Below are 22236 nucleotides of genomic sequence, written 5' to 3' on the forward strand. Positions count from 1 at the left end.
CTTCAAAACTTCATCCAATTAAATAAAGAAGAAAATGTAGTTGATCTTCATGAAAATTCGGTGTCTTTTAAAAAATATACTTTATTGATTATGCCATTACAGTTGTTCTATTCCCTTCATTCCCCTCCACCCTGCACACCCCTCTCCCACCATTCCCCCCCTTTAGTTTATGACCATGTGTCCACAAGTTCTTTAGATTCTATATTTCCCCTACTATTCTTGCCTTCCCCCTATTTTCTGCCTACCATCTATGCTACTTATTTTCTGTACCTTCTCCCCCTTCTCCTCCTCCCACGCCCCTGTTGCTAACCCTCTATGAGATCTTCATTTCTATGGTTCTGCTCCTGATCTAGCTGTCCTCTTAGTTTGCTTTTGTTTTAGGTGTGGTTGTTAATAACTGTGAGTTTGCTGTCCTTTCACTGTTCATCTTTTTTATTTTCTTTTTCTTAGATAAGTAAGTCCCTTTAACATTTCATATAATAAGGGCTTGGTGATGATGAACTCCTTGAATTTGATCTTATCTGAGAAGCACTTTATCTGCCCTTCCATTCTAAATGAAAGCTTTGCTCTCATCCAAGAGCAATCTTGGATGTAGGTCTTTGGATTTCATGACTTGGAATACTTCTTTCCAGCCCCTTCTTGCCTGGAAGGCCTCTTTTGAGAAATCCACTGACAGTCTGATGGGAACTCTTTTGTAGGTGACTGTCCCCTTCTCTCTTGCTGCTTCTAGGATTCTCTCCTTCATTTTAATCTTGACTAATGTAATGATGATGTGCCTTGGTATGTTCTTTCTTGGGTCCAATTTCTTTGGGACTCTCTGAGCTTCCTGGATTTCCTGGAAGTCTATTTCCTTTGCCAGATTGGGGAAGTTCTCCTTTATTAGTTGTTCCAATAAGTGTTCCACTGGTGGCTGTTCCTCTTCCCCTTCTGGTACCCCTATAATTCAAATGTTGGAATGTCTAAAGATGTCCTTGAAGGTTCCTAAGCCTCTCCTCCTTTTTTTGAATTCTTGTTTCTTCATCCTTTTCTGTTTGGTCATTTTTTTCTTCCTTCTGGTCCACTCCTTTGATTTGAGTCCCAGTTTCCTTTCCATTACTATTGTTTTCCTGTGCATTTCCCTTCATTTTAATTAGTTTAGCCTTCATATGTTCCTCTAATTTGTGGCTAAAATCAACCAGTTCTGTGAGCATCCTGATCACCAGTGTTTTGAACTGTGCCTCAGATAGGTTGGCAATTTCTTGTTCACTTAGATTTATTGGCTCTGGGGCTCTGAATTCTTCTTGAGCCATGTTTTGGTCTGTCGAGCCTGTTATGTATGAGGAGCAGAGCCTTAGGTGTTCACCAGGGCAGGATCACCCAGGTTGCTGGTTTGTGATGTTGTATGTGGGTGCAGGGTCAAAGGAGGGCAATAGCGGTCCCCTCTGCTCCTTTCCGCCCCTGGGCCTGCCTGATCTGTCTCACTACTCGCTTCTTTGCTGGTTTATCTGCGCACAAATGTGTGACTGCGGTCAGCCAGCCACCTTGCGCCTTCACTGGGTCCGCCCATTGCTACCCCACACCTGGGATCGGCCCTTGGCTGCCTGTGGGCCTGGGTCGGGGGGATCTTTTTTTGCCTGACCCACTCCACTGCTGGCTCTGCCACTCTTATCAGTCTGGCTGAGTGTTTCGTTGTTGTAGGACTCCCATATTGTTCAATTTTCTGTGGTTTGGCTGCATTTTTTTGTTGCTAAAATTTTGTTGTTTTTAGACTTGCTTGTGCGAGAAGGCACAATGTTTCCACCTACGCCTCCATCTTGGCGAAGTCCTTTATTTTTAATAAATGATTTTTTTATACAAGTTGGACCTCATTTTCTCAATATACAAGGTCTGTGTAGAAGATATCCAGCCATGTAGCAGGAATATAGAGACATTCATTGAAGTATAAACAAGATATAAGAAACACTGTACGCAGGACAACAGTGCCTAAGTTCTATTCAAAGTAGGCCCCTTGGGACCTCACACAGTTTTCCCAATCACTACAGCTGCCCCACTGTATTTTCCTGAATCTCATCCATGGTCTGAAATCTCTTCCCTTTCAAAGGTAATTTAATTACTTTTAAATTACTAAAGGTAATTTTAGTTTTGGGAAAACCCAGAAGCCACAGGGCACCAAATTTGAGCTGTAGGGGGGTTGAGTCACCTGTGTGATTTGATGTTTCACCAAAAAAACTGTGTGAGACGTGATGCATGAGAGGGCACACTGTCTTGATGAAGCTGCCAGTTCCCAGTTCCCTTAGCTGCAGCCTTCTGAGTCATCTGAATAGTTTCCATGGAGAAATGTTCAAGCTTAATTTGAAATTTGATGCTCTACTCACTTGTTGCTCTACTTAACTCAGTCATTTTGTTGGCAGGCTGGCACTCAATCCACTGAGCCACAGCAGGCAGGGCTTCGCTCCATCATTTTGAATGTGACAGCCACATGGTACACATGCTCGCTCAGCGGCATCTACCACCCCCACTGGCTAGTGCAGTGAAGTCAGCATTGTTCGTGCATGTGCATTCTGGTCCATTCTCCTTGGCTGCCAGGTTATATCTATGCCACGCAAACCTTTTGTTATACTAACAATGGCTGGACTTTTTCTGGACAGACTTTGTTATATGTAGTAGGCAACCTCTATAGTCAGACACGTGGGCCTTAAATACGAAATTTTCCATCCTTTTGGTAAGTATATAAATTGTAACAACATAATTTTAACAATAATTGTATCTTTTTCCATCAGTGTCCATAATAATAAGGGGCATGGAGACAGCTTGTATCTATACTTCTTAAGTAGGCAAGTACATAAATCTGGTAGGAAGATTTCAGGTTCTCCCTATCTTTTAGGAGAAGTCCAGAGTTCATATTAACAATGATATAAAAGTCATTTTTATTTCACTTCTCTCCATTTGATGAAGATAAAAATAACTGATAAAATCCCAGAAAGACAGATCCAGAATATATACTTTTCTCTAACTGCAGAGTTGGCTCCACGAAAAAAACGAGTAAGATCTCAAACTGATATAAGATACCTAATACTTGACATTCTGAGTGTTTTTTAAAGAACATAAGTGACATGTGTATAATCTAGATTTCACTTCTCCCAGGAAGGGGATGGTCTGGAAAACAAGTGACAAGAAGCAAACATCTAATATATCCCCGTTCTTCGCTATCTATTCTCTTCAGAGGTTAAAAATGTTCTTAATCAAATATTCTTTAGGTAATCACAAATAACTGTCTTCCTTCCTTAAAAGAACTTTACCATTATATGTTGATTCTCAACTTTGAAATGTTTAAGGCAGTCTACTTAAAAATATCAAAGCCTTTCCCTTCCCTTCAGCTAGATCAATTGTGCTAAATGTTATAGCTGTTTTTAAAAGAAAGGTTTTGGGTTTTTCTATTTCCACTCCTCCCTTTGTTCAGTTGCGGTTTACAGAACCAGAGGGCCCTGCCACAGCACCTAAGCAAACAGATGCAACAGACGCCAGGATCAGGTGTGGAACTTCTGGCCTTTTCCTCTCCACCTTTCCTCTCTTTGCCAAGGAAATGCCTAGCACGTCTTTCAAATTACTGCAAAATGCAACTGAGGTAAAGAGGCCACCACCTTAAATAACACCAGAGTAAAACTGTTTTTACTCTGCTTTGGTTAAAGAGTGCAAATGGTAATATGTTAGTACAAGTTCATAAGCAGTGTCCCTTAAATTATATATATCAGTTAAAAAGGAAATTCTGTTAGTCACTCTGCAATAAATTACAGTTTGATGAAAAATTACTTAGCTAATAATAGTTTATAATGTTATTTAGGAACTAAAATTTTGAAAAAGTTTAAAATTTTCTGTTTCTTCTAAACATAATTATTTTCTTAAATTTTGATACATATTTTTGTCCCTTCTTTCACTCCTATACTTTTATTACATAAAATAGGGTAATAAATAACTTTTACACAACATGAAAAGTTTGTGGTGCCTTACACAAAAACAACAGTGAGTGTGTAATGGAATTCAATTTAGAAAAGAGGCTACTCTTTCTTATTTTTTGGATTATAATGCACGTCCCCTTCCCCTCCCCACCCCCGCAAATCTGGGAGGAACAGTGGTTGTTAATGCTGCTGTTGAGTTCTGTTTACATTTACATTGGTGAAATATTATGTTATTTATATTATTAAATATTTAACCACATTTTTTGCTTCCAAATTTTTTTCCAATTTTCCTCCTCTAAAACCTAGGTGTGTCTTATGATCTGAAAATACGGTAATCACACTCAAATTGCAAAGAATTAGATATGTAAAGATTATGCATGTGTTTTCTCTTAACTTGCAGAAATACAATTGGACTAGAGAGAAAACATCTAAAAATAACTGCAGCAGAATTATAAAATGTGTATAAACATCACATAGTAAAAACAGAATGTTAAACATTTGTCATCTCCTAGTGAGGAGACGTGAGAATCTCAACACTGAATAGAGAAAAAAATGTTCAGAGCCTATGACAAGGCAGATAGTGAAATTAAGACTGGCTTTTTTCTAAGTTTGTTTCAAAAATAAAAGTGGGAAGTGCAACTGTCATATTTTAAAAGGCTATTTATTGTGAAGATTATAGGCCAGGTTTTAGTTATTAGTAAATTAATCACACAGATTCTCACATCCCCTGAGAATGACGTTTGGCTCCAAACACACGTTGAGCTCAGCACTCTAGAACATGACTCCAGGAGATTCTGTTTTCGAAGAGAGTGTACCACAAGCACAGTCAATTCTGCTTTAATCAAGGACACGGACACATCCAGGACAGACCTCAGGCCACCACTGCCTGTGCTGGTCACACAAGCACAGCAGTGAAGTGTCCACTCCTCACCCCTTCCAAAGAACACATTTGTTTATTATCTTTCATTCCAAGAAGACTGTCTTAAAACCTGAGAAAACAGATCAAAGAGGCAGCTGGAAGTCTTTTCAACATTCCATTCTACTATATAAGCAGAAAACAATGTTGTCTGATGTTAATAACAATAAAAAGACACACAAACCCTACATCAATGATTTACAAGGCCCCTGGAAGGTACTTGGCATTGCTAAGACAATTCAATATATGGTCTAGTCTACTGATTCTCTGACCCTTCTCCTTTGCTTGCTTCTCTTCATTTGCTCATCCCTTAAATGCTTGAGTTTCCTAAAGGCTCAGTCTCTCCTTTTTGCCTTTCTTTAACCTAACTATTTGGTAATCAACATTTCAACGATGAACTATAAATGCTGCTTCCAAAACTGTCTTCTTTTTCTTAAGCACCAAACACACCTACCCACCTACCCAGAGGTCCTGCAGGTACTTCAAGTGCAACACACCCACACCAGAACCCGCTGTCTTTCTTCCATCACCTGCTTTCTTTCTTTTCTTTTACTCACACAGAACATTGACTCAGCATCCCAAGTTATAAACTTCAGACTTCACATATAAATGAACACTGAATATTTTAAATCTAACCTTCACACTCCAGTCCAAATGAACTTTTCAAACACAGATCTGAATGTGCCATTCCTTTGCTTTAAAAAAAAAAGCTGCAACACAATGTCACCTTCCTGTTATGGTATCCAAGATCAGTTTGCTTTCCCATCTTTAAACACTTCTCTCCTGCCCTGCTCTCCACAGACACACAGGAGCTCCACAATACGCATCACTTACTCGCATTCCCAAGTACAGTCCTCCCTCAGTACCTGCAGGGGGACAGGTTCCAGAACCCCTGGCCCATGCCAAAATCTACGGATGTTCAATTCCCTTTTATAAAATGGCATAGTATTTCCACATCCTCCCATATACTTTAAATCATCTCTAAATTACTTATAACACCTAACACAATACACTGTAAATACTATATAAATTGTCGCAATGCTGTAATGTTTAAGGACCAATTTTCTGCAATTAAAAAAAATTTTTTTTTCAATGCAAAGTTGCTTGAATCCACAGTTGCAAAATCCATGGGTATGAAAGGCCGATTGTGTCCCATCCACTCATTCAGTCCATATCGACTGAGTATCTCCTACGTAACAGGCACTCTTCTAAGCCCTCGGGATACTGCAGTGAACAAAACAGAGTTTCTGCCCTCACTGACTTACATCCTGGTGGCAGAAGACAGAGGGAAACAAACACACAATGGATGAGGTGGTGGTAAGTGCTATGGAGAAAAAGATCTACCTAGAAAAGCAACTCGGACCAACACGGCAAAGGGCGATTCCGTACACTACAGAAATCCAGCATGTCTTTAAAGGCACGATCATACTTCCATGTCCCTTAATTCATTATGTTTCAATTTAAAAACACAACACCATAAACAATACTGAAATGTGTAGTCACTGAGAGGCATAACAGAATAGCTCAATTATAATAATTTTATTTCTTGAGATTTAAGTTGATAGAATCAAGAGTGGTTTTTTTTTTTTTGATTCTAGCATTTTAGTGGCTCCTGGATGCACCCCAAAAAGTGCTGGCACGTTTCAAATGATGTCATGAGATTAGGATCCATAAAACTTAAGTACTCATCTAGAACTAGTCTATTGTTATTTCTATATTGTCTCTAACTACACCGTGGCTTCAAATGTGAGGCCCACAATTAAACTCCACAGTAATGCTGGAACATTAGAGACAGAAGTGTTTTACTGGTGATTTAAAAACAGTTGTTCGACTGTCTGAACCATTTAAGTGCTTCATATGTCTCAAATATATACAAAGAGCCGAAACAACTGGAGGGCCTGCATAAGAGTACTGTTTAAGACACAGAGTATTACTGAAGAATTTGACAATGAGCCAAAGAAAATTTGCACAGGCATTAATTGGCCTGTTTCATACGCAGAAAATAACAATGAATAATACCATCTAAATAATAATACATATTTGAAAAGACTTTAAAGGAATTCAGATTATACTCTGGGAATCTTCACTATTATTATATTATTATAACATGTCCAGTCTTAGGATATAAATGAATGAATAAATAAATGTAGTGCAAATGTTAATCTGTAAAGAAAATTAAAGGGGCTTTTTGTTTCATATGTGTAAGTTAAATCTAAAATGTGTTGAACTTCCAAATAACTAAAGAGAAATTAAGTCATTGGGATGGAGAAAAAAAGTAGCTACCACTGAAGGATATGGACCAGGGCTCGAGTTCTGTTTAAAAACCAAAACAAAAGGCACCCAACAGGTGAACTTCGCTCCACCCGCAGAGCTGGGGGGGAAAGAAGAGGATACATACTGCATCCGTGATGTCTATCTCGTACACCCTCTGGAAAGTCCTGCGCTCGAAGAACACGAGTTTGCCGCTGCCACATCCCCTTTGAACAGATGTGCCGGTGACTATGAGCTTATCATCTGGACTAAAACAGCAGTCGGTCCTGCAGACAGAAAGAGTGTGTGAGGATAGGCTTGTGGCCCCACAAGACAGTAGCAACAATAAGTGAGTTACATAAAACATGAACAACATCACTGTAATGAGAGGTAACTCTTAAGTGGGACTTGTGAGTCGAGCACTTAAATTAATTCACTTAATCTTCACAATAATCCTGGGAGGTAGCTATTAGTATCCCCATTTTACTGATGAGGAAACTGAGGCAGAAGGAGATTAAGTAAACCTTGTCCAAGATCACAAAAGAGAGCAGTGCGGCGGGGACTCAAACGTAGGCAGCCTGGTTCCGGAATCTGTGCTTCTCGCTCCCACACACCCGAAGGCTTTTCAGTGCCAGGAGCGTGGGAAGACGCCACACAGACAGCGACAGCGTCTACGAACACACAGATGCTGTGTGACTAATGTCGAAGAGGTGATTGCTTTAACCAGCTTTGGAACCATTTTTTACTGCCACCGCCGCTCAAATAATTTGAGTTGTGTAGAGTCAAACACCATGAAATGAGGAGCAGGCCACACTGCCGGATCTGAACTGGTGGATAAGTTATGTAGTGAGCGTTACTTGAGGCCGACAGAAGAGCTCAAGAAACTCTCATCAGCTGTGAATTCAGGTGTGCCCATCGGTTTGCCCTGGCAGGCCAGCGCCGTGGGCAGCAGGCCATGTTCAGGGCAGCGCTGTCACTGCACAGCCCCCCGCCACCCGATGCCCCCCGACCTCCACCTTCTCCTTGCTGTTGGTCACCAGTGAACACAGAAGTGAAATCTCATTTCCACAAAAACAGAAAATGTGGCTTAGGCACCAACTGCAGGGTACAGATGCCAAGCTCCACCTCAGCTGCCTCAGGAAAAAAATCTATAAATGCTTCACTCGTCAGCTTAAAACGACGGAGAAAACAGTGCTCCCAGAGCAAGACAGCGTGAGTGAATGGAGGTGACTGAATTCCTGACTGGAAAGATGATTAAAACAATTAACGAGATGATATGTAATAATGCTGCAAACTATAAAATATCACTTTGATGGTAAAGGGTTCAAATTGTAAAAGACAACAAAAATGTAAGCCTACCCTGTCATTCACACAATATTAAAAGAACATATCAGTCCCTTAAAGTATTTTTATTGCCCCAAGACTTATGCGTGCATCCAAAATACATATGGGGACTGTCTAGAAAGTATCCAGACATATGCTATGAAAAACAGAGGCATTTATCGAAGACGATAACAAGATATAAGAAACACTGTACACAGGACAATGACCCCTCAGTCCCCTTCAAAACAGGCACCTTGGGACCTCACACAGTGCTCCCTATTGCCATCACTTGCCACTACTCATATTTGTGAGTAGTATTTGCTCTATTTACCTGAATAGGCAGTCGTTATTGCCTGAATCTCATTCAGGAAAGGAATAAGATTCATTCCCTTTCAAAGATGATTAGTTCTGGAAAACACCAAAAGTCACAGGGCACCAAATCTGGGCTGTAGGGGTCTGAGTCATCTGAGTGATTTGATTTTTTCCAGAAAACTCTGCACGAGGTACATGAGCTGGTACATGGTCATGATGAAGCTACCAAACACAGTTTCCCATAGCTGCGGCCTTCTGAATCGTCCAAACAGGGTCCACAGAGGAATGTTCAAGCTTAAGGCAAAATCTGATGCAGATTCTTTGCTCTACTTGCTCAGTCATTTTGAATGTGGTGGCCACACAGTACACATGCTCACTCAATGGTGCCTACCCCCCGCCCCCACTGACTAGTGCAGTGAAGTTGTCATTGTTCACATATCAGCATTCCAGTTCACTCTCCTTGGCTGCCAGCTTACATCGATGTGGTGCAAACCGTTCGCTAACAATGGGTGGACTTTTCCTGGACAGACCTCACATGTGTGTGTGTGTGTCTGTGTGTGTGTGCACAAAAACACATGAACATACAGCATTTCAACTTCAAAAAAAGTTTTAAAGTCTAAGAATGTGCAAAATAAAAAGGAAAAGTAAAATGTATTGTTCAAAAAACCCATTTCAAACACTCTTCAAATCCCTTTTCAAGAAGATCTAAAAGATGGATGATATAAATTAACACTGAGGTGAATAAATGTGTTTCTCATTCTCTTATGCTTATCCAATCCTAAAAATGTGCTACTTACATTGGGAACATGGTCGGAAGACCCGAAGCTGAAAACAGTGGCTTATTAAACTGTCGGATATCCCACAGCTTTAATGTATCATCACCTGATAGAGAAAAAAGAAAGAAAAAAAGACAAAGTGAATTGTGCAAAAAGACCTAGTTTCACGTTTGGAATTTGCTAAACTTAGCATACAAGGGATTCCCAAAAAACTGGAATTATCTTCTGCAGGGTAGGCCCCTTGCTAGGTGAGTATTCTAGAAACCCATCTGTATCAGTGCACCAGCTGGTGTCATTGTGAGAGGAGGCATTTACCTTCAATGAATTTTTTTTTGAAGACTCTTTCATCAGTGTGTTTGCCCGTTTCATGATGGGTGATTTGTAAGTGCACCTGCCCACACCAAGCTGAGTGTTCAGCAGTTTTTTGACCCAAAACAGCATGATCCCCGTGCCCAACTTTCCCTGTTCACCTGATCTCACCCCCGGTGACTTATTTTTCTGTTTCCACAGATGAAAAAAGTCCTCAATGGGAACTGTTTTGCTGATGTGGAAGAGGTGAAACAAAAAATGACAGAAGAACTAAAAGGCATCAAAATTGATGCGTTCGAAAACTGTTTTGGCAATGAGGAAAAAAGTCTTGATAGGTGTATTACAGCAAATGGAGAGTACTCTGAAGGTGACTGAGTTTAAACATGTAAGAATAAATACACAATTTTGTGTAAATAAATTCCATTTTGGGGTTCCCTCCATGCAACCACCAGAAAGGAGATGAAGGGGGAAAGGAGCTGCCCACAGGCAGGTTTTACATTTTTTTAACTGTTTGGGGAGCTTGAAAGCATTATCCGGGAGAGCAGTAGAAGGTATATAAACAACGAACTGGTCTTCCAGAGACTACTTTCCAGACTGAGGCAGCATCCGCAGGTAGAAGGAGGCCGAGAGAATCGACTCCAGAGTGGTTGGAGAGCAGGTGGGAGCTCCCCTGTGGCCGACTTGAGCACAACCTGACTTTTTAGGAAGACATTCATTTAACAGCCGTCACGACTGAAAGTAGCTCAATTCAGAATGAATTCTCTCCCCCTGGAGTGTGTCTGTGAAGCTGTCCACTAAGGTCAACGAGGGTGAGCCGCAGGGTCCCCGCCCCTCCAGTTTCACTGTCTCTGTGGCTGTCCCTCTTCACTTTGCTGGGCAGTACGACTGTTCCAAGCTTGTTCGAGTATCATGAATATTCTTTTAAGAATCACTTCTTTACACTTCTGTAGGACTACTAACTAATTCCTGACCATAACGAAAGCCAAAACTCCTATCAGAACGTCTTCGCTGTTTTCTCCCCAGCGTCCGCAGCTGAGACCTGCCTCAACCCCTCGGGTCCACTAAGGAAAAGCAGCAGGTGCAACTGGGGTGAGTGGAGAGTTCAGCAGAAACCCCACTCTCCCCAGTGACCCTGCCTCTGAGACCCAGCTCGGGCAGGTGCACTGGTCCATAGCGGGCTGGACGAGGGACCTACTCGTATGGGAAGAACTTTGTAAGACTCACCTTTTTGCTCTAGTCTTTAAAAAAGGTTACATATCCTCCCTCACAATTCTCAACCAGTAAGAAAACACTAATCTCCAGTAAACAGTTTGGCTAACTTGGTGGGTTCTGGAGCTAGCAGAGCACCTCACGACATCCTGGGGACTCTGCTGAATAGACTCCCTCTGCCGCACTCTACACACCCAGGAAGGAAAACAACGGGACACGGTACATGTGCTGAGTTGATGGCTGACTCCTTACCCGGGAGCTGCTACAGGGTGGAAGGGGAAGGTACGAATCATCAGCCGGATGACTGACTGAAATGGAATCCGTCCTGTACTCCTAAGGGACTGATTATCCATGGGGGGCGGCCGAGGTGCGGGAGGCTGGCCTCTTTGAGGATCCTCTGGGAAGAATTTTCAAACGATCCCCTCTTACTCCCTTCTCCTCTCCCATCTCTGCCTTGGAGAACTGGGCATACATACCATGCTAAAGACCCAAGACTGAATGTGAGGATTTCTCAGTAGAGCATTTATCATTTGAAAAACTTTCCCAGGGGGTTCAGAGACAACCCTCCCTGGCCCTGCCTGGGTAAGAACCACTGTGTGTAAGTAAAAGTATATACAGTCTTAATTAAGAATCATCTTAGGACCAAAATACATATTTTGTACATATTCACCTTTGCCATGTGCACCATAAATAGGAAATACAGGTACATGTGCTACAGTTTAGTTTAATTATGCAAACGAGAGCCGTCCCCTTTGGACAGAGACTCTGAATGGAGTTCCGGAGGGTCAAGGCCCTGGACTGGTTCAGTGGCGGGGAAAGCGGTGGCCCGTCTCACCACGTCCTCCTCACCCCCTCCACCCTCCAAACCAGGCTGATGGCTCTCCAGGGAAGGAGCCTGGTCTCTGATGCTCACAGTGTATACCCATCACAACGCTGCTTTAGAGCAGCGCTCAATATGTAGTAGCTGAGTAAGGGAATGAATGACCACATATGGTGTGGCGAGATTCATTTGGCCTGCAGAACAAAGACGAAATCCTTTATGTGGTATTTAAGGCCGTCTATAATACGGCTCCAGCCTCCTCACCTGCTATTTCCTTTTTGTCCCCACAAATGGACCTACCTAAAGGTCCTGGGTGGCCTCCCATACGTCCCCACAATGCTTTGCCCCTGAGCTGCCCTCCCCAGTCTCTCATTTCTTTCTGTCAACACACAGCTGACCCATGTGAGAAAGATTCAGGAAGCCACTAGGAATAACCTCTATTCCACTATATGAGTGTGGTAAGTAACCTTACAATACGATCACAAAGAACTATGTAACCATAGAAAACTAACATCCAGGCATACAGCTTTTTAAAAAAACTGAATTGAGTTAGTGCTTGAATTAGGAAAAAAAAATCAATGGTCAGCAAATAGAAGACTTTGAAATACCGGACGTGAAATTATAAAATGGTATAAAAATACAGACTGTCATCTACAAAGTTCCATTAGGAAGAGACAAAGTCATAATTGGAGGCTTCAATCTCAGATGGAATTTGACGCTAAAATAAAAACTTAGGCACAAAAGTACAGATTTTCTAAGTTTTACCTGATACCTTTTAAAAAAGGAATATTGCCAAGGTTGGGCATGCATTTTAATGAAAAAAGATCAGACCAGTAAAGGTGCCTTAGCCAAAGCACAGCTAGCTTTACAAAGTGCTAGGATATCAGAGCAACATCCGTCAGTGTTAAATACGATCCTTTCACAAGTAGAAACACATCAAGAAGGAGGTTTCTAACCTACCTCCACGAGTGGCAAGGACGTTGCCATCGTAGGAGAAAGTCACGCAGGAAGTGTCTGTGCCGGGGTCGTGAGCCTGCTTGTAGTGGAATTTCGGGTGGACCTGTTCGAGGAGAGAAGCAAAGGGTTACCATCTCCTCTGAATTCAGATGCGAGCATTTTTGCGGCAAGAATGTTTCACTTTGTCATCCAGAAAGTGATATACATTTATCTACATGTAAAATATTAATTTGACCTGATTGTGGTTTTCATTATTCTGGGGGGAAAAGTTTTAAAGGCTCTTAAAAATATCCAGTTGCTTTAACAAGAGACATAAAAGAGATAAGGTGAGTCTTACGAGAAGATAGGTCCTGGACTGCCCTGGTAAGCTCTGAGCAGCTCAAGATCACCACGGCATTTAGTTTCTCCTGCTGTACCAACGAAGTATGTCACACAACGATCGGAGCCACTTCCTATGGCTATCTGAGAGGGTAAATATGAATAAAAACCACACCGGGGCATTACTCACTGAGTCAGAGACGCCCTGCATGCCCAGCACACAGACGCTGCGCACACGGTCGCAGGGCCCGAACCACTGGTGACGTGCCCGTAGGGTGGTCGTGGTCGTGGTCACGGGGATGATGGGACCCGATGGTGACGGCTAACCCCTTCACAATGCTGGGTACATCCTCGGCACCGTATCCTCCAGTCTTGCCTATTTCATCTCACCATCGCTCTAAGTGGCAGGTTCTACCACTGCCATCTCCATTTCACCAAAGCACAGAGACTTGCGCACCTTGCCCAGGGCCACACAGCTAGTGAGCAGCAGAGCTGGGAGCGTGAAGCAAAGGGCCTGCTCTCAAACACCGCATCACCCTCCTCTACCAACGGGTGTTAACAGTCTTTTTAATTCCAGTGTCGCTTGCGCACAGTTAAGGACTTATAAAAAGTAACTCTGCTACACTGGCTCTTGCCACTCAGTTATGAGTCAGTGACCGGCACAGGCCAGGGTCCTAGGGAGTCAGTTACCCCAGCTGCACCAGGCAGGCGATCTCCACAGTGAGCACACAGGACATTGCTAACGATGAAAACACGCAGGTCTCTCCCCTGGAGTCCCAGGTAGAACACAGGCCAGCCCTCTCCACTGGTCCCACGGAAACAAAGAACGACTCACAAAACAGCTCAGGCACATCAGCCTCCCAACATCACTGACTTCCCACCACAGAGCTTCCACTTAAAAGCATCCAGGAATGAGGAGTACACTACCTCGCAAACGCAGGCAGGCCCTTCTTTTAATCCTCAACCAAGGATGAGTCTTCACTGATTTTAGAGAGAGAAGGCAGGGGAAAGGAGAGAGAGAAAGAAAGAGAAACACTGACTGGCCAACCAGGGATCAAACCCACAACCCAGGTATGAGGGTGAATCCCCCAAAAACCTGGAATTTATTTTAAAAATTGTATATTTATTTTTACGTGTTTAACCTTCAGTCACGTTCAAAGTACTCTCCATTTGATGCAATATACCTATTGAGACTTTCCACTGCTCAAAACTGTTTTTGAACTTGTCCATTTAGATGCCTTTTAGTGCTTCTATCGTTTTTTGTTTGTTTGTTTGTTTGTTTGTTTGACCTCTTCTCATTGGCAAAACATTTCCCTTGGAGGACTTTTCTAGTCTGGGGGAAGAAACTGTTCAGGGAAAGAACTCATGAATAGGGAGGTGGGGCAGCAAGGTCAGGCTGTTTTTGATCAAAAACTGCCAAACACTCAGTGTGGTGTGGGCAGGTACGCTCATAACTCACCCACCATGAAGTGGGCAAATGTGCTGAACAAATCTTCCAAAAAACTTCACTGAAGCTGAATGCAGCCTCTCACAACAATGCCAGCTGTACACTGATACAGCTGGGTTCCTAGAACACTCACCCAGTGAGGGAAGGCTGTACTAAGGGGCCCACTCTCAGAAGATAGTTCCATTTGTTTGGGGGGGGGGGTCCCTCCTTGTATGTGCCCTGACCAGGGATTGAGCCCACAACCTTTCGGTGTGCAGGATGACATTCCAACCAATGGAGCTACACAGCCAGGGCTGTTTGTTTGTCTTAAATAATTTGTCCATATTGAGTTAAAATTGTCCTCTTTCTTCCTCTGGGTCACACTTTTAGAAATTCGTATCAAAAACTATTATTATGCTTCTGCCTTTCACAGGTACAATGAATTCACTGATTCACCCTTTTTAAAGAAATTAGCCACCAACTGCATGGCAGACACGAAGCTCAGCAGAGAAATAGATACGCCCAGACAAACATGCCTTCTCCCCACAGAGCTGACTGACAGTCCCCTGAAAGGATATGGATGAGCATACAAAGTGACAAGTGGTCACTTAGACAAAGTGACAGTGGGGAAATACAAAGAAATCCCTGAGCATTGAAGAGAGGTTCCAAACCCCAACTTGAGAACAGGGGGCAAACGGGGGCAAAAGGAAATCAGAGACCCAGTGGATAAAGTAAGAGCTGGCAGGCAAAGAAGCAAGACACAGGGACAAGAAAGACTATTCCCGACGCTGAGTACTGCATCATGGCAGGCAGCGCTTTGACCCCCACACCCTCTGGCCCCTGGTGTAAAGCCCATGAATAGGGTACTGGAGACGTGACAAAGGGGGGTTCTGCAGGTATAATCAAGGTTACTAATTAGTTGACCTTAAACAGGGAGGTTTATCCTGGAGTAACCAGGCAGGAGTGAGCCCTTAGAAGAGCTTCCTGCTGGCTGAGGACAGAGAGGAAGCCAAGGAGAGGAGTACATCAGAAAAACTCAGAGTCGGGAAGTGTCTGACACGCCAGCGTGGACTTAAAGATGTGTCAAGGAACTGAGAGATCTTGATCCGGCCAACAACCAGTGAGTCTGAAAGAGGATCCCGCCCCCAAACGAGAGCCACAGCCCGGACCAACGCTGGGATTTCAGCCTGATGATACCCTAAGAAGAGAAATGAACCACACCATGCCAGATTCTTATCTACAGAAACTTTAAAATAACAAACTAGTATTTTTTAAGTCACTAAATTTGTGGTGATTTGTTAAAAATGGGAAACTAACACATGCCTGTTGAAAGACCCTAAGACAAAAGGGCTGGTTGCATTCAAAGAACTCAGAGGTCAACACCAGCCAGACAGAAAGGAGAGGCCAGGAGAGGATGTACAGCTCAGACCACCAGGGGCCTCACAGGCCAGGTTAAGGGCTTGGATTCCATCCCAAAGGCAAAGGGGAGCTGCGAAGGAGTTTTCCCACTACAGTAACTGCACACACACGTGGAGAACAGGTTGGAAACCTTTTGTTCCTTGGACAAACAAAACTCTGCTACCAACCTCAGTAACAAAAATTTGCCACCTCATTATATTTCATCAAAGTCATAAACTACCAAAATCTAAAAAAAAAGCTTTTGGAAGTCATCACCACAGCATCAGTGCCAAAAGGTCCTGTACTTAAATTTGGCTGCTCAGTGAAATCAACTCTGTTTTTGTACATTTGTTTTCAATGTTTTGTTTTTAACGCTAGTAAGTACAAATCCACATCTAAACAGAAGGAAGACCCACATTTTGGGAGTGGTAAGGCAATGTGGTATAATAAAAAGAGCACTGGGCCCTGAGCTCCGGCCGGTGTGGCTCAGTGGGCTGGGTGTTGTCCTGCAAACTGAAAAGTCCCCGCTTTGATTCCTGGTCAGGGCACACGCCTGGGCTGCCAGCCAGGACCAGGCCAGGACCCACCGCCCACCCCTCGAGGGCACGTGACAGGCAACCAATCGATGTTTGTCTCTCACATCAACGTTTCTCTCCTTCTCTTTCCCCCTCCCTTCCCCTCTCTCTAAAATAAATAAATAAATAAAATCTTTTTTAAAAAGGACCACTGGGTGAGGGACAGGAGATATGAAAACCCACACTTAATTCAGTCAAAAACTAGCAAGGGTGACCAGGGACAAATTATTTAACCTTTCCAGATCATAATTCAGCCTGCTATTAACCAAGTGATTGAGCTGGATGATTTCTAAGGTCACTTACCACAATAGGATTCTTTTTTTAAAAATATATTTTATTGATTATGCCATTACAGTTGTTCTACTTCCCCCCTTCATTCCCCTCCACCCTGCATACCCCTCCCCCAACATTCCCCCCTTTAGTTTATGACCACGTGTCTCAAGTTCTTTAAATTCTGTATTTCCCCTACTATTCTTGCCCTCCTCCCTATTTTCTACCTACCGTCTATGCTACTTATTTTCTGTACCTTCTCCCCCCTTCTCCTTCTCCCACGCCCCTGTTGCTAACCCTCCATGTGATCTTCATTTCTATGGTTCTGCTCCTGATCTAGCTGTCCTCTTAGTTTGCTTTTGTTTTAGGTGTGGTTGTTAATAACCGTGAGTTTGCTGTCCTTTCACTGTTCATCTTTTTTATCTCCTTTTTCTTAGATAAGTAAGTCCCTTTAACATTTCATATAATAAGGGCTTGGTGATGATGAACTCCTTGAATTTGATCTTATCTGAGAAGCACTTTATCTGTCCTTCCATTCTAAATGAAAGCTTTGCTCTCATCCAAGAGCAATCTTGGATGTAGGTCTTTGGATTTCATGACTTGGAATACTTCTTTCCAGCCCCTTCTTGCCTATAAGGTCTCTTTTGAGAAATCAGCTGACAGTCTGATGGGAACCGCTTTGTAGGTGACTGTCCCCTTATCTCTTGCTGCTTGTAGGATTCTCTCCTTCATTTGAATCTTGGCTAACGTAATGATGATGTGCCTTGGTGTGTTCCTTCTTGGGTCCAGCTTCTTTGGGACTCTCTGAGCTTCCTGGATTTCCTGGAAGTCTATTTCCTTTGCCAGATTGCGGAAGTTCTCCTTTATTATTTGTTCCAATAAGTGTTCCACTTGTGGCTGTTCCTCTTCCCCTTCTGGTACCCCTATAATTCATATGTTGGAGCGTTTAAAGATGTGCTGAAGGTTCCTAAGCCTCTCCTCCTTTTTTTGAATTCTTGTTTCTTCATCCTTTTCTGTTTGGTCATTTTTTCCTCCTTCTGATCTACCCCTTTGATTTGAAACCCAGTTTCCTTTCCATTACTATTGTTTTCCTGTGCATTTCCCTTCATTTTAATTAGTTTAGCCTTCATATGTTCCTCTAATTTGTGACTAAAATCAACCAGTTCTGTGAGCATCCTGATCACCAGTGTTTTGAACTGTGCCTTGGATAGGTTGGCAATTTCTTGTTCACTTAGATTTATCGGCTCTGGGGCTCTGAGTTGTTCTTGAGCCATGTTTTGATCTGTTTGTGCCTGTTATGTATGAGGACCGGAGCCCTAGGTGTTCACCAGGGCAGGGCCACCCAGGTCGCTGGTTTGTGATGCTGTATGTGGGGGCGGGGTCAGAGAGGGACAATAGCAGTCCCCTCTGCTCCTTACCACCCCTGGGCCTGCGTGGTCTGTCTCACTGCTCGCTCCTTCACCCGTTTATTGGTTTGGCTGAAGGGTTCGTTGTTGTCAGACTTCTGTATAGTTCAATTTTCTGTGGTTTGGCTGCGTTTTTGTTGCTAAAACTTTGTTGTTTTTAAACTTGGTTGAGTGAGAAGGCAAAGTGCTTCCACCTACATCTCCATCTTGGCAGAAGTCTCCACAATATGATTCTTAAGGGAAAGACAAACCCTGGGAAATAGATTATATTTTTTAATTTGGCTAGTGGATTGATATGTACATTTCATTGTTAATAGGACAAAACAGATCTTGAATGCCAACATTTAAAAATATAAATGCACACACACATATAAATGTATACATGCACATAAGCCAATAAAGTGGGAGAGAGAACCTTAAAAGGTGTGGACTCCAAAGGAATCCTATCAGGGAAACTTCAGCCCGGGAGTAAGCGGGCAGCTCCCTCTGGCATCCAGTCCTAGCCCTGTTGCTCCAGGGGGAGGGGGACTGAGATGGGCTGGGGAGCTGCTGCTCCCTGTGTGTCCCGCTTCCCTCGTGTTTTTACTGTGTTGATGGAGGTCCTAGAGTTTAAAGAAAAATGCCATGTGGTGATCAAGTAAAGGAAAAGTAATGTTTCAAAAGTTAAGAAAATCTTCTGTTGGATCTAACAGGTGACTGTAAATTCAATACAATGAACTGAGTGCAAAAAAGGGGTTTTGACCAAAGGTGATTTTGCCTTAATCTAGTAAGAAAGGACTTTACCAGACATTCATCTGCTACACTTTGATGTCGCCTCATGTAGGTACTACTTTAAAAGGCCATTATTCTGGTGGTTGGGTGTTTTGAAAGTTTTACAATTCATTATTTATCATGCAGAAAGAGTGACTATATGCCACAAAAATAAGAGCCAGCCTGTCTTTCTGACTTCCCATGGTATTTTTCTACCACTACACAGATTTATATCTTAGTACGACACCCTTTAAAGTCACAACAAATGGCTGCATACTAATAATCAATCAATCAATACTGCAAGGGTAGGGAGAGACTGTGCTCAAAATAATCTAACCTGTTCCCTCTTTCAAAGGACCTAATGAAATAAAGAGGACATTATCTTCAAATGGACAGATGGCTTACGGACTGTGTGTCAAAAGTGCTCTGCTATTGTTGACTTCGCTTAAGGCAGTAACCAAAGTTTAGTCCAATGAAATATAGTAGATAGGGAGAGGGTGTCTTAAACTTGCATAGAACATCAGCACTTGAACAGTCCATGACAACAAAGACCCTCATGCTTCTAACACTGTCAGCCCGACTGAAAAAACACTTCTGCCTTAGTGTGGGAACCTGAAACCGCACCTTCTCCTTTACCTGTTTTTATAATCATCCTGGGCAAAGAACATCGTTCTTCAGGGAAGCTGAGTTATTAACTCCTTCATATTGGTTTCCTACTTTTAGGAGTGCCTTATGTTATGATTTAGAGAGTATCGAGCCTCAAAGACTCACAGTGATGGAAAATGCAAGGACAAAAACCTGGAGTTTTAAAGGCCCTCTCTGAGATCGTGCAGCACAAGCTCACAGCTGGTGAAAGTGTCCCCATCTCCCTTCTGAGCAGATGGCTGTGGGGCCTCTGGCAGTACAGACTGCACTACATAACGAGCAACACCAGCCCATTTCTGGTGGCTCCACCTGGGAACACCTTTCTTAAACTGGGTCCAAGACACCCTCCTTCTAACACCTACTTGTGAGTCCTGGTTCTGCCTTCTGTGGCTGTGCTAATTCTCATTTTTCTTCTCTAATGCAGTCTGCCAAACTCTCACAGAAAAAAAATATGATGTTTTCCCCAAAAGTCTTAACTGTATTTTTTAAAAATATTCTACAATGTCTGCCACTTCCTAAAATTCAAAACCTTTCATTGCCTGAAACCCTAGATCATCCACACATTCTTTGTGGCACCAACGGTCAGTGAGTTACATCTGGTGGCGGCCAAGATCCTAATACCCTCCTGTTGCTCATCAATGACAAGGAAAAACAGCCCTCAAGTGATGAAAACATGTTTTGTAATTAATAGAAACCACCATAGAACAAACTAGTTTAAGTGAAAGAATTTAAATGAATTACTAGGCTGAAGATAGAGAAAAACCCAAGGAAAGAATCCTGACTCTAGAGCCAAGCCAAGTTAACCTAAAGTTTCAACTTACTGCATTTTAGTCTGAACTTGGTCAAATTACTTAATCTTTCCATTTCCAAGTTTATTAATCTTTAAACAGCATGCTCTACACACTGCCCCACTGGACCTTTCTCCCCAACACCTAGAAAATGGAGCTGTATCTGACCGACTGTCTCCCTGCCTGTGTCGAACCACAGAGTTGGTAAGTCTGCAGTGGGCACCTCCTCTCGGAAAGCTGCTGAAATACAGCCAGCTACCAAAACACAAACTCTAAGAGCAAGTTGAAGCAAATACCAGGTTATCTAGCAAACTAGGTGTCATAACATTTGATTGTCTTCTCAAATCCATTCCTAGGAGCCCCTCAATTGATATAAATTTTCCTTTCTTCCATAAATTTTATTTTCATTTCAAGCTTAGTGATAGCCAAGAAATTCCAATAATTCTGCACTTCCAATCACATATTAAGGTTACTTACTATACTAGGATTAAAAATATGCCAAGATTTTTTAAGTGTCAAGATAAAAAATAAAATAAATATAGGTCTAGGCTGGATACAATTCCCTCCTGTTCCTCTGATTTCAGAGACTCAGAGAAAAGACAATGAGGACCATGTACACAAAACTACAGGAACTCCAACTCCCTACCCCCCTGAAGCCTTCATTTTAGTATGGACAATAGAAGCTCTCCAATGGATTCTCAAATGTTTCATAATGATATTCGAATTAATATACTGCATAAAAAAAGGGCATAACACAAAGAGCACAGACTGTGGAGCCAAACTGATGAGTTCAAATCCAGGCTCCACCACTTACCATCTATATGATCTCAGGCTAGTTAGTCCCCCTTGCCCCCCTAGGCCACCTATTGAATGAGAGTAACAGTAGTGCCCACTTCATAAGCTGTTGGGGGAACTTAGGGAGTTCGTTAGTGCAAGTGTGGCACAGTCCTTTGCAAGAGAACTTCACTGTTCTTTTCAGCGAGATGTGGCACCTCTTTCTCGACACCCTATGTCTAGGACGTGTGACTTACGTTGGCTCACAGGACACGGAGACATACGTGGGTACCTCCCGGATCGCCCACTGGGGAGAGTATGCTGACCGGCACTCCTACTGCCTCTGCGACTGACGGGGCTGCTCCCAGTGATGGCCGAGCACAGCGGACAGAGGCCCCTGATCGACCCGACTAAAACCACCTTGGCGTTGTGCTCTGGACTCTTTGTGCACAACCCCCCTTTCCTTCTTTTCTTTTAATGTCACAGTTTTGTATGAAATTACAGTTTACACACCATGGAATTTGCCTGTTTAAAGTATGATGTCAATGTTTTTTAGTATTTTCAGAGAGTCGAGCAAATGTCACCACCATCAATTTTAGAACACTTCTATCACTCCAAAAGGAAACTTCATGGACATTAGCAACTACGCCCCATTTTTCCCCAACCCCTCAGCCCTAAGCAAACATTAATCTAGTTTCTGTCTCTGTATATTTGCCTGCCTGAACATTTCACATACATGAAATCATACAATATGTTATCTTTTGTGAGCTACTTCTTTTACTCAGCTTAACGTTTTTGAGGTCCATCCACGTTGTGGTAAGTATCAGTACTTCATTTCTTTTTATTGCCAGATAATATTCATCCCACTGTATGGCTACACCACATGTTACTTATCCATCCATCAGTGGGTGGACATTTAACACTCCTTTCTTTCCTCTCTCTTTCCTAAGGACATTTTACTCCCATCCCAGCCCATCCCCCCACTGCTCCCCACCTCCTCCCATTTCTACCCCCCTTAGTTGCTGTCCATGTGTCCTTTATACTAGTTCCTGTAAATCCTTCCCCTTTTCCCCTGAAAT

General features: G+C 42.7%; 1 protein-coding gene across 2 annotated transcripts in view; it reads right to left on the reverse strand.

The window, feature by feature from the left end:
• WDR70 (WD repeat domain 70) overlaps positions 1-22236 on the reverse strand; it is a 235032-nt gene that overhangs the window by 36021 nt on the left and 176775 nt on the right. For both annotated transcript variants that reach the window (XM_053657359.1, XM_053657358.1), the window contains exons 11-13: positions 12811-12910; positions 9534-9618; positions 7250-7388 (exon numbers count right to left, since the gene is read on the reverse strand). In XM_053657359.1, the coding sequence (XP_053513334.1) occupies positions 7250-7388; positions 9534-9618; positions 12811-12910 (324 nt within the window). The remainder of the gene's footprint in view (positions 1-7249; positions 7389-9533; positions 9619-12810; positions 12911-22236) is intronic.

This window comes from Artibeus jamaicensis, unplaced genomic scaffold (assembly GCF_021234435.1).
Source record: "Artibeus jamaicensis isolate MK-2021 breed Jamaican fruit bat unplaced genomic scaffold, CSHL_Jam_final scaffold_369, whole genome shotgun sequence".
NCBI classification, from domain to species: domain Eukaryota; kingdom Metazoa; phylum Chordata; class Mammalia; order Chiroptera; family Phyllostomidae; genus Artibeus; species Artibeus jamaicensis.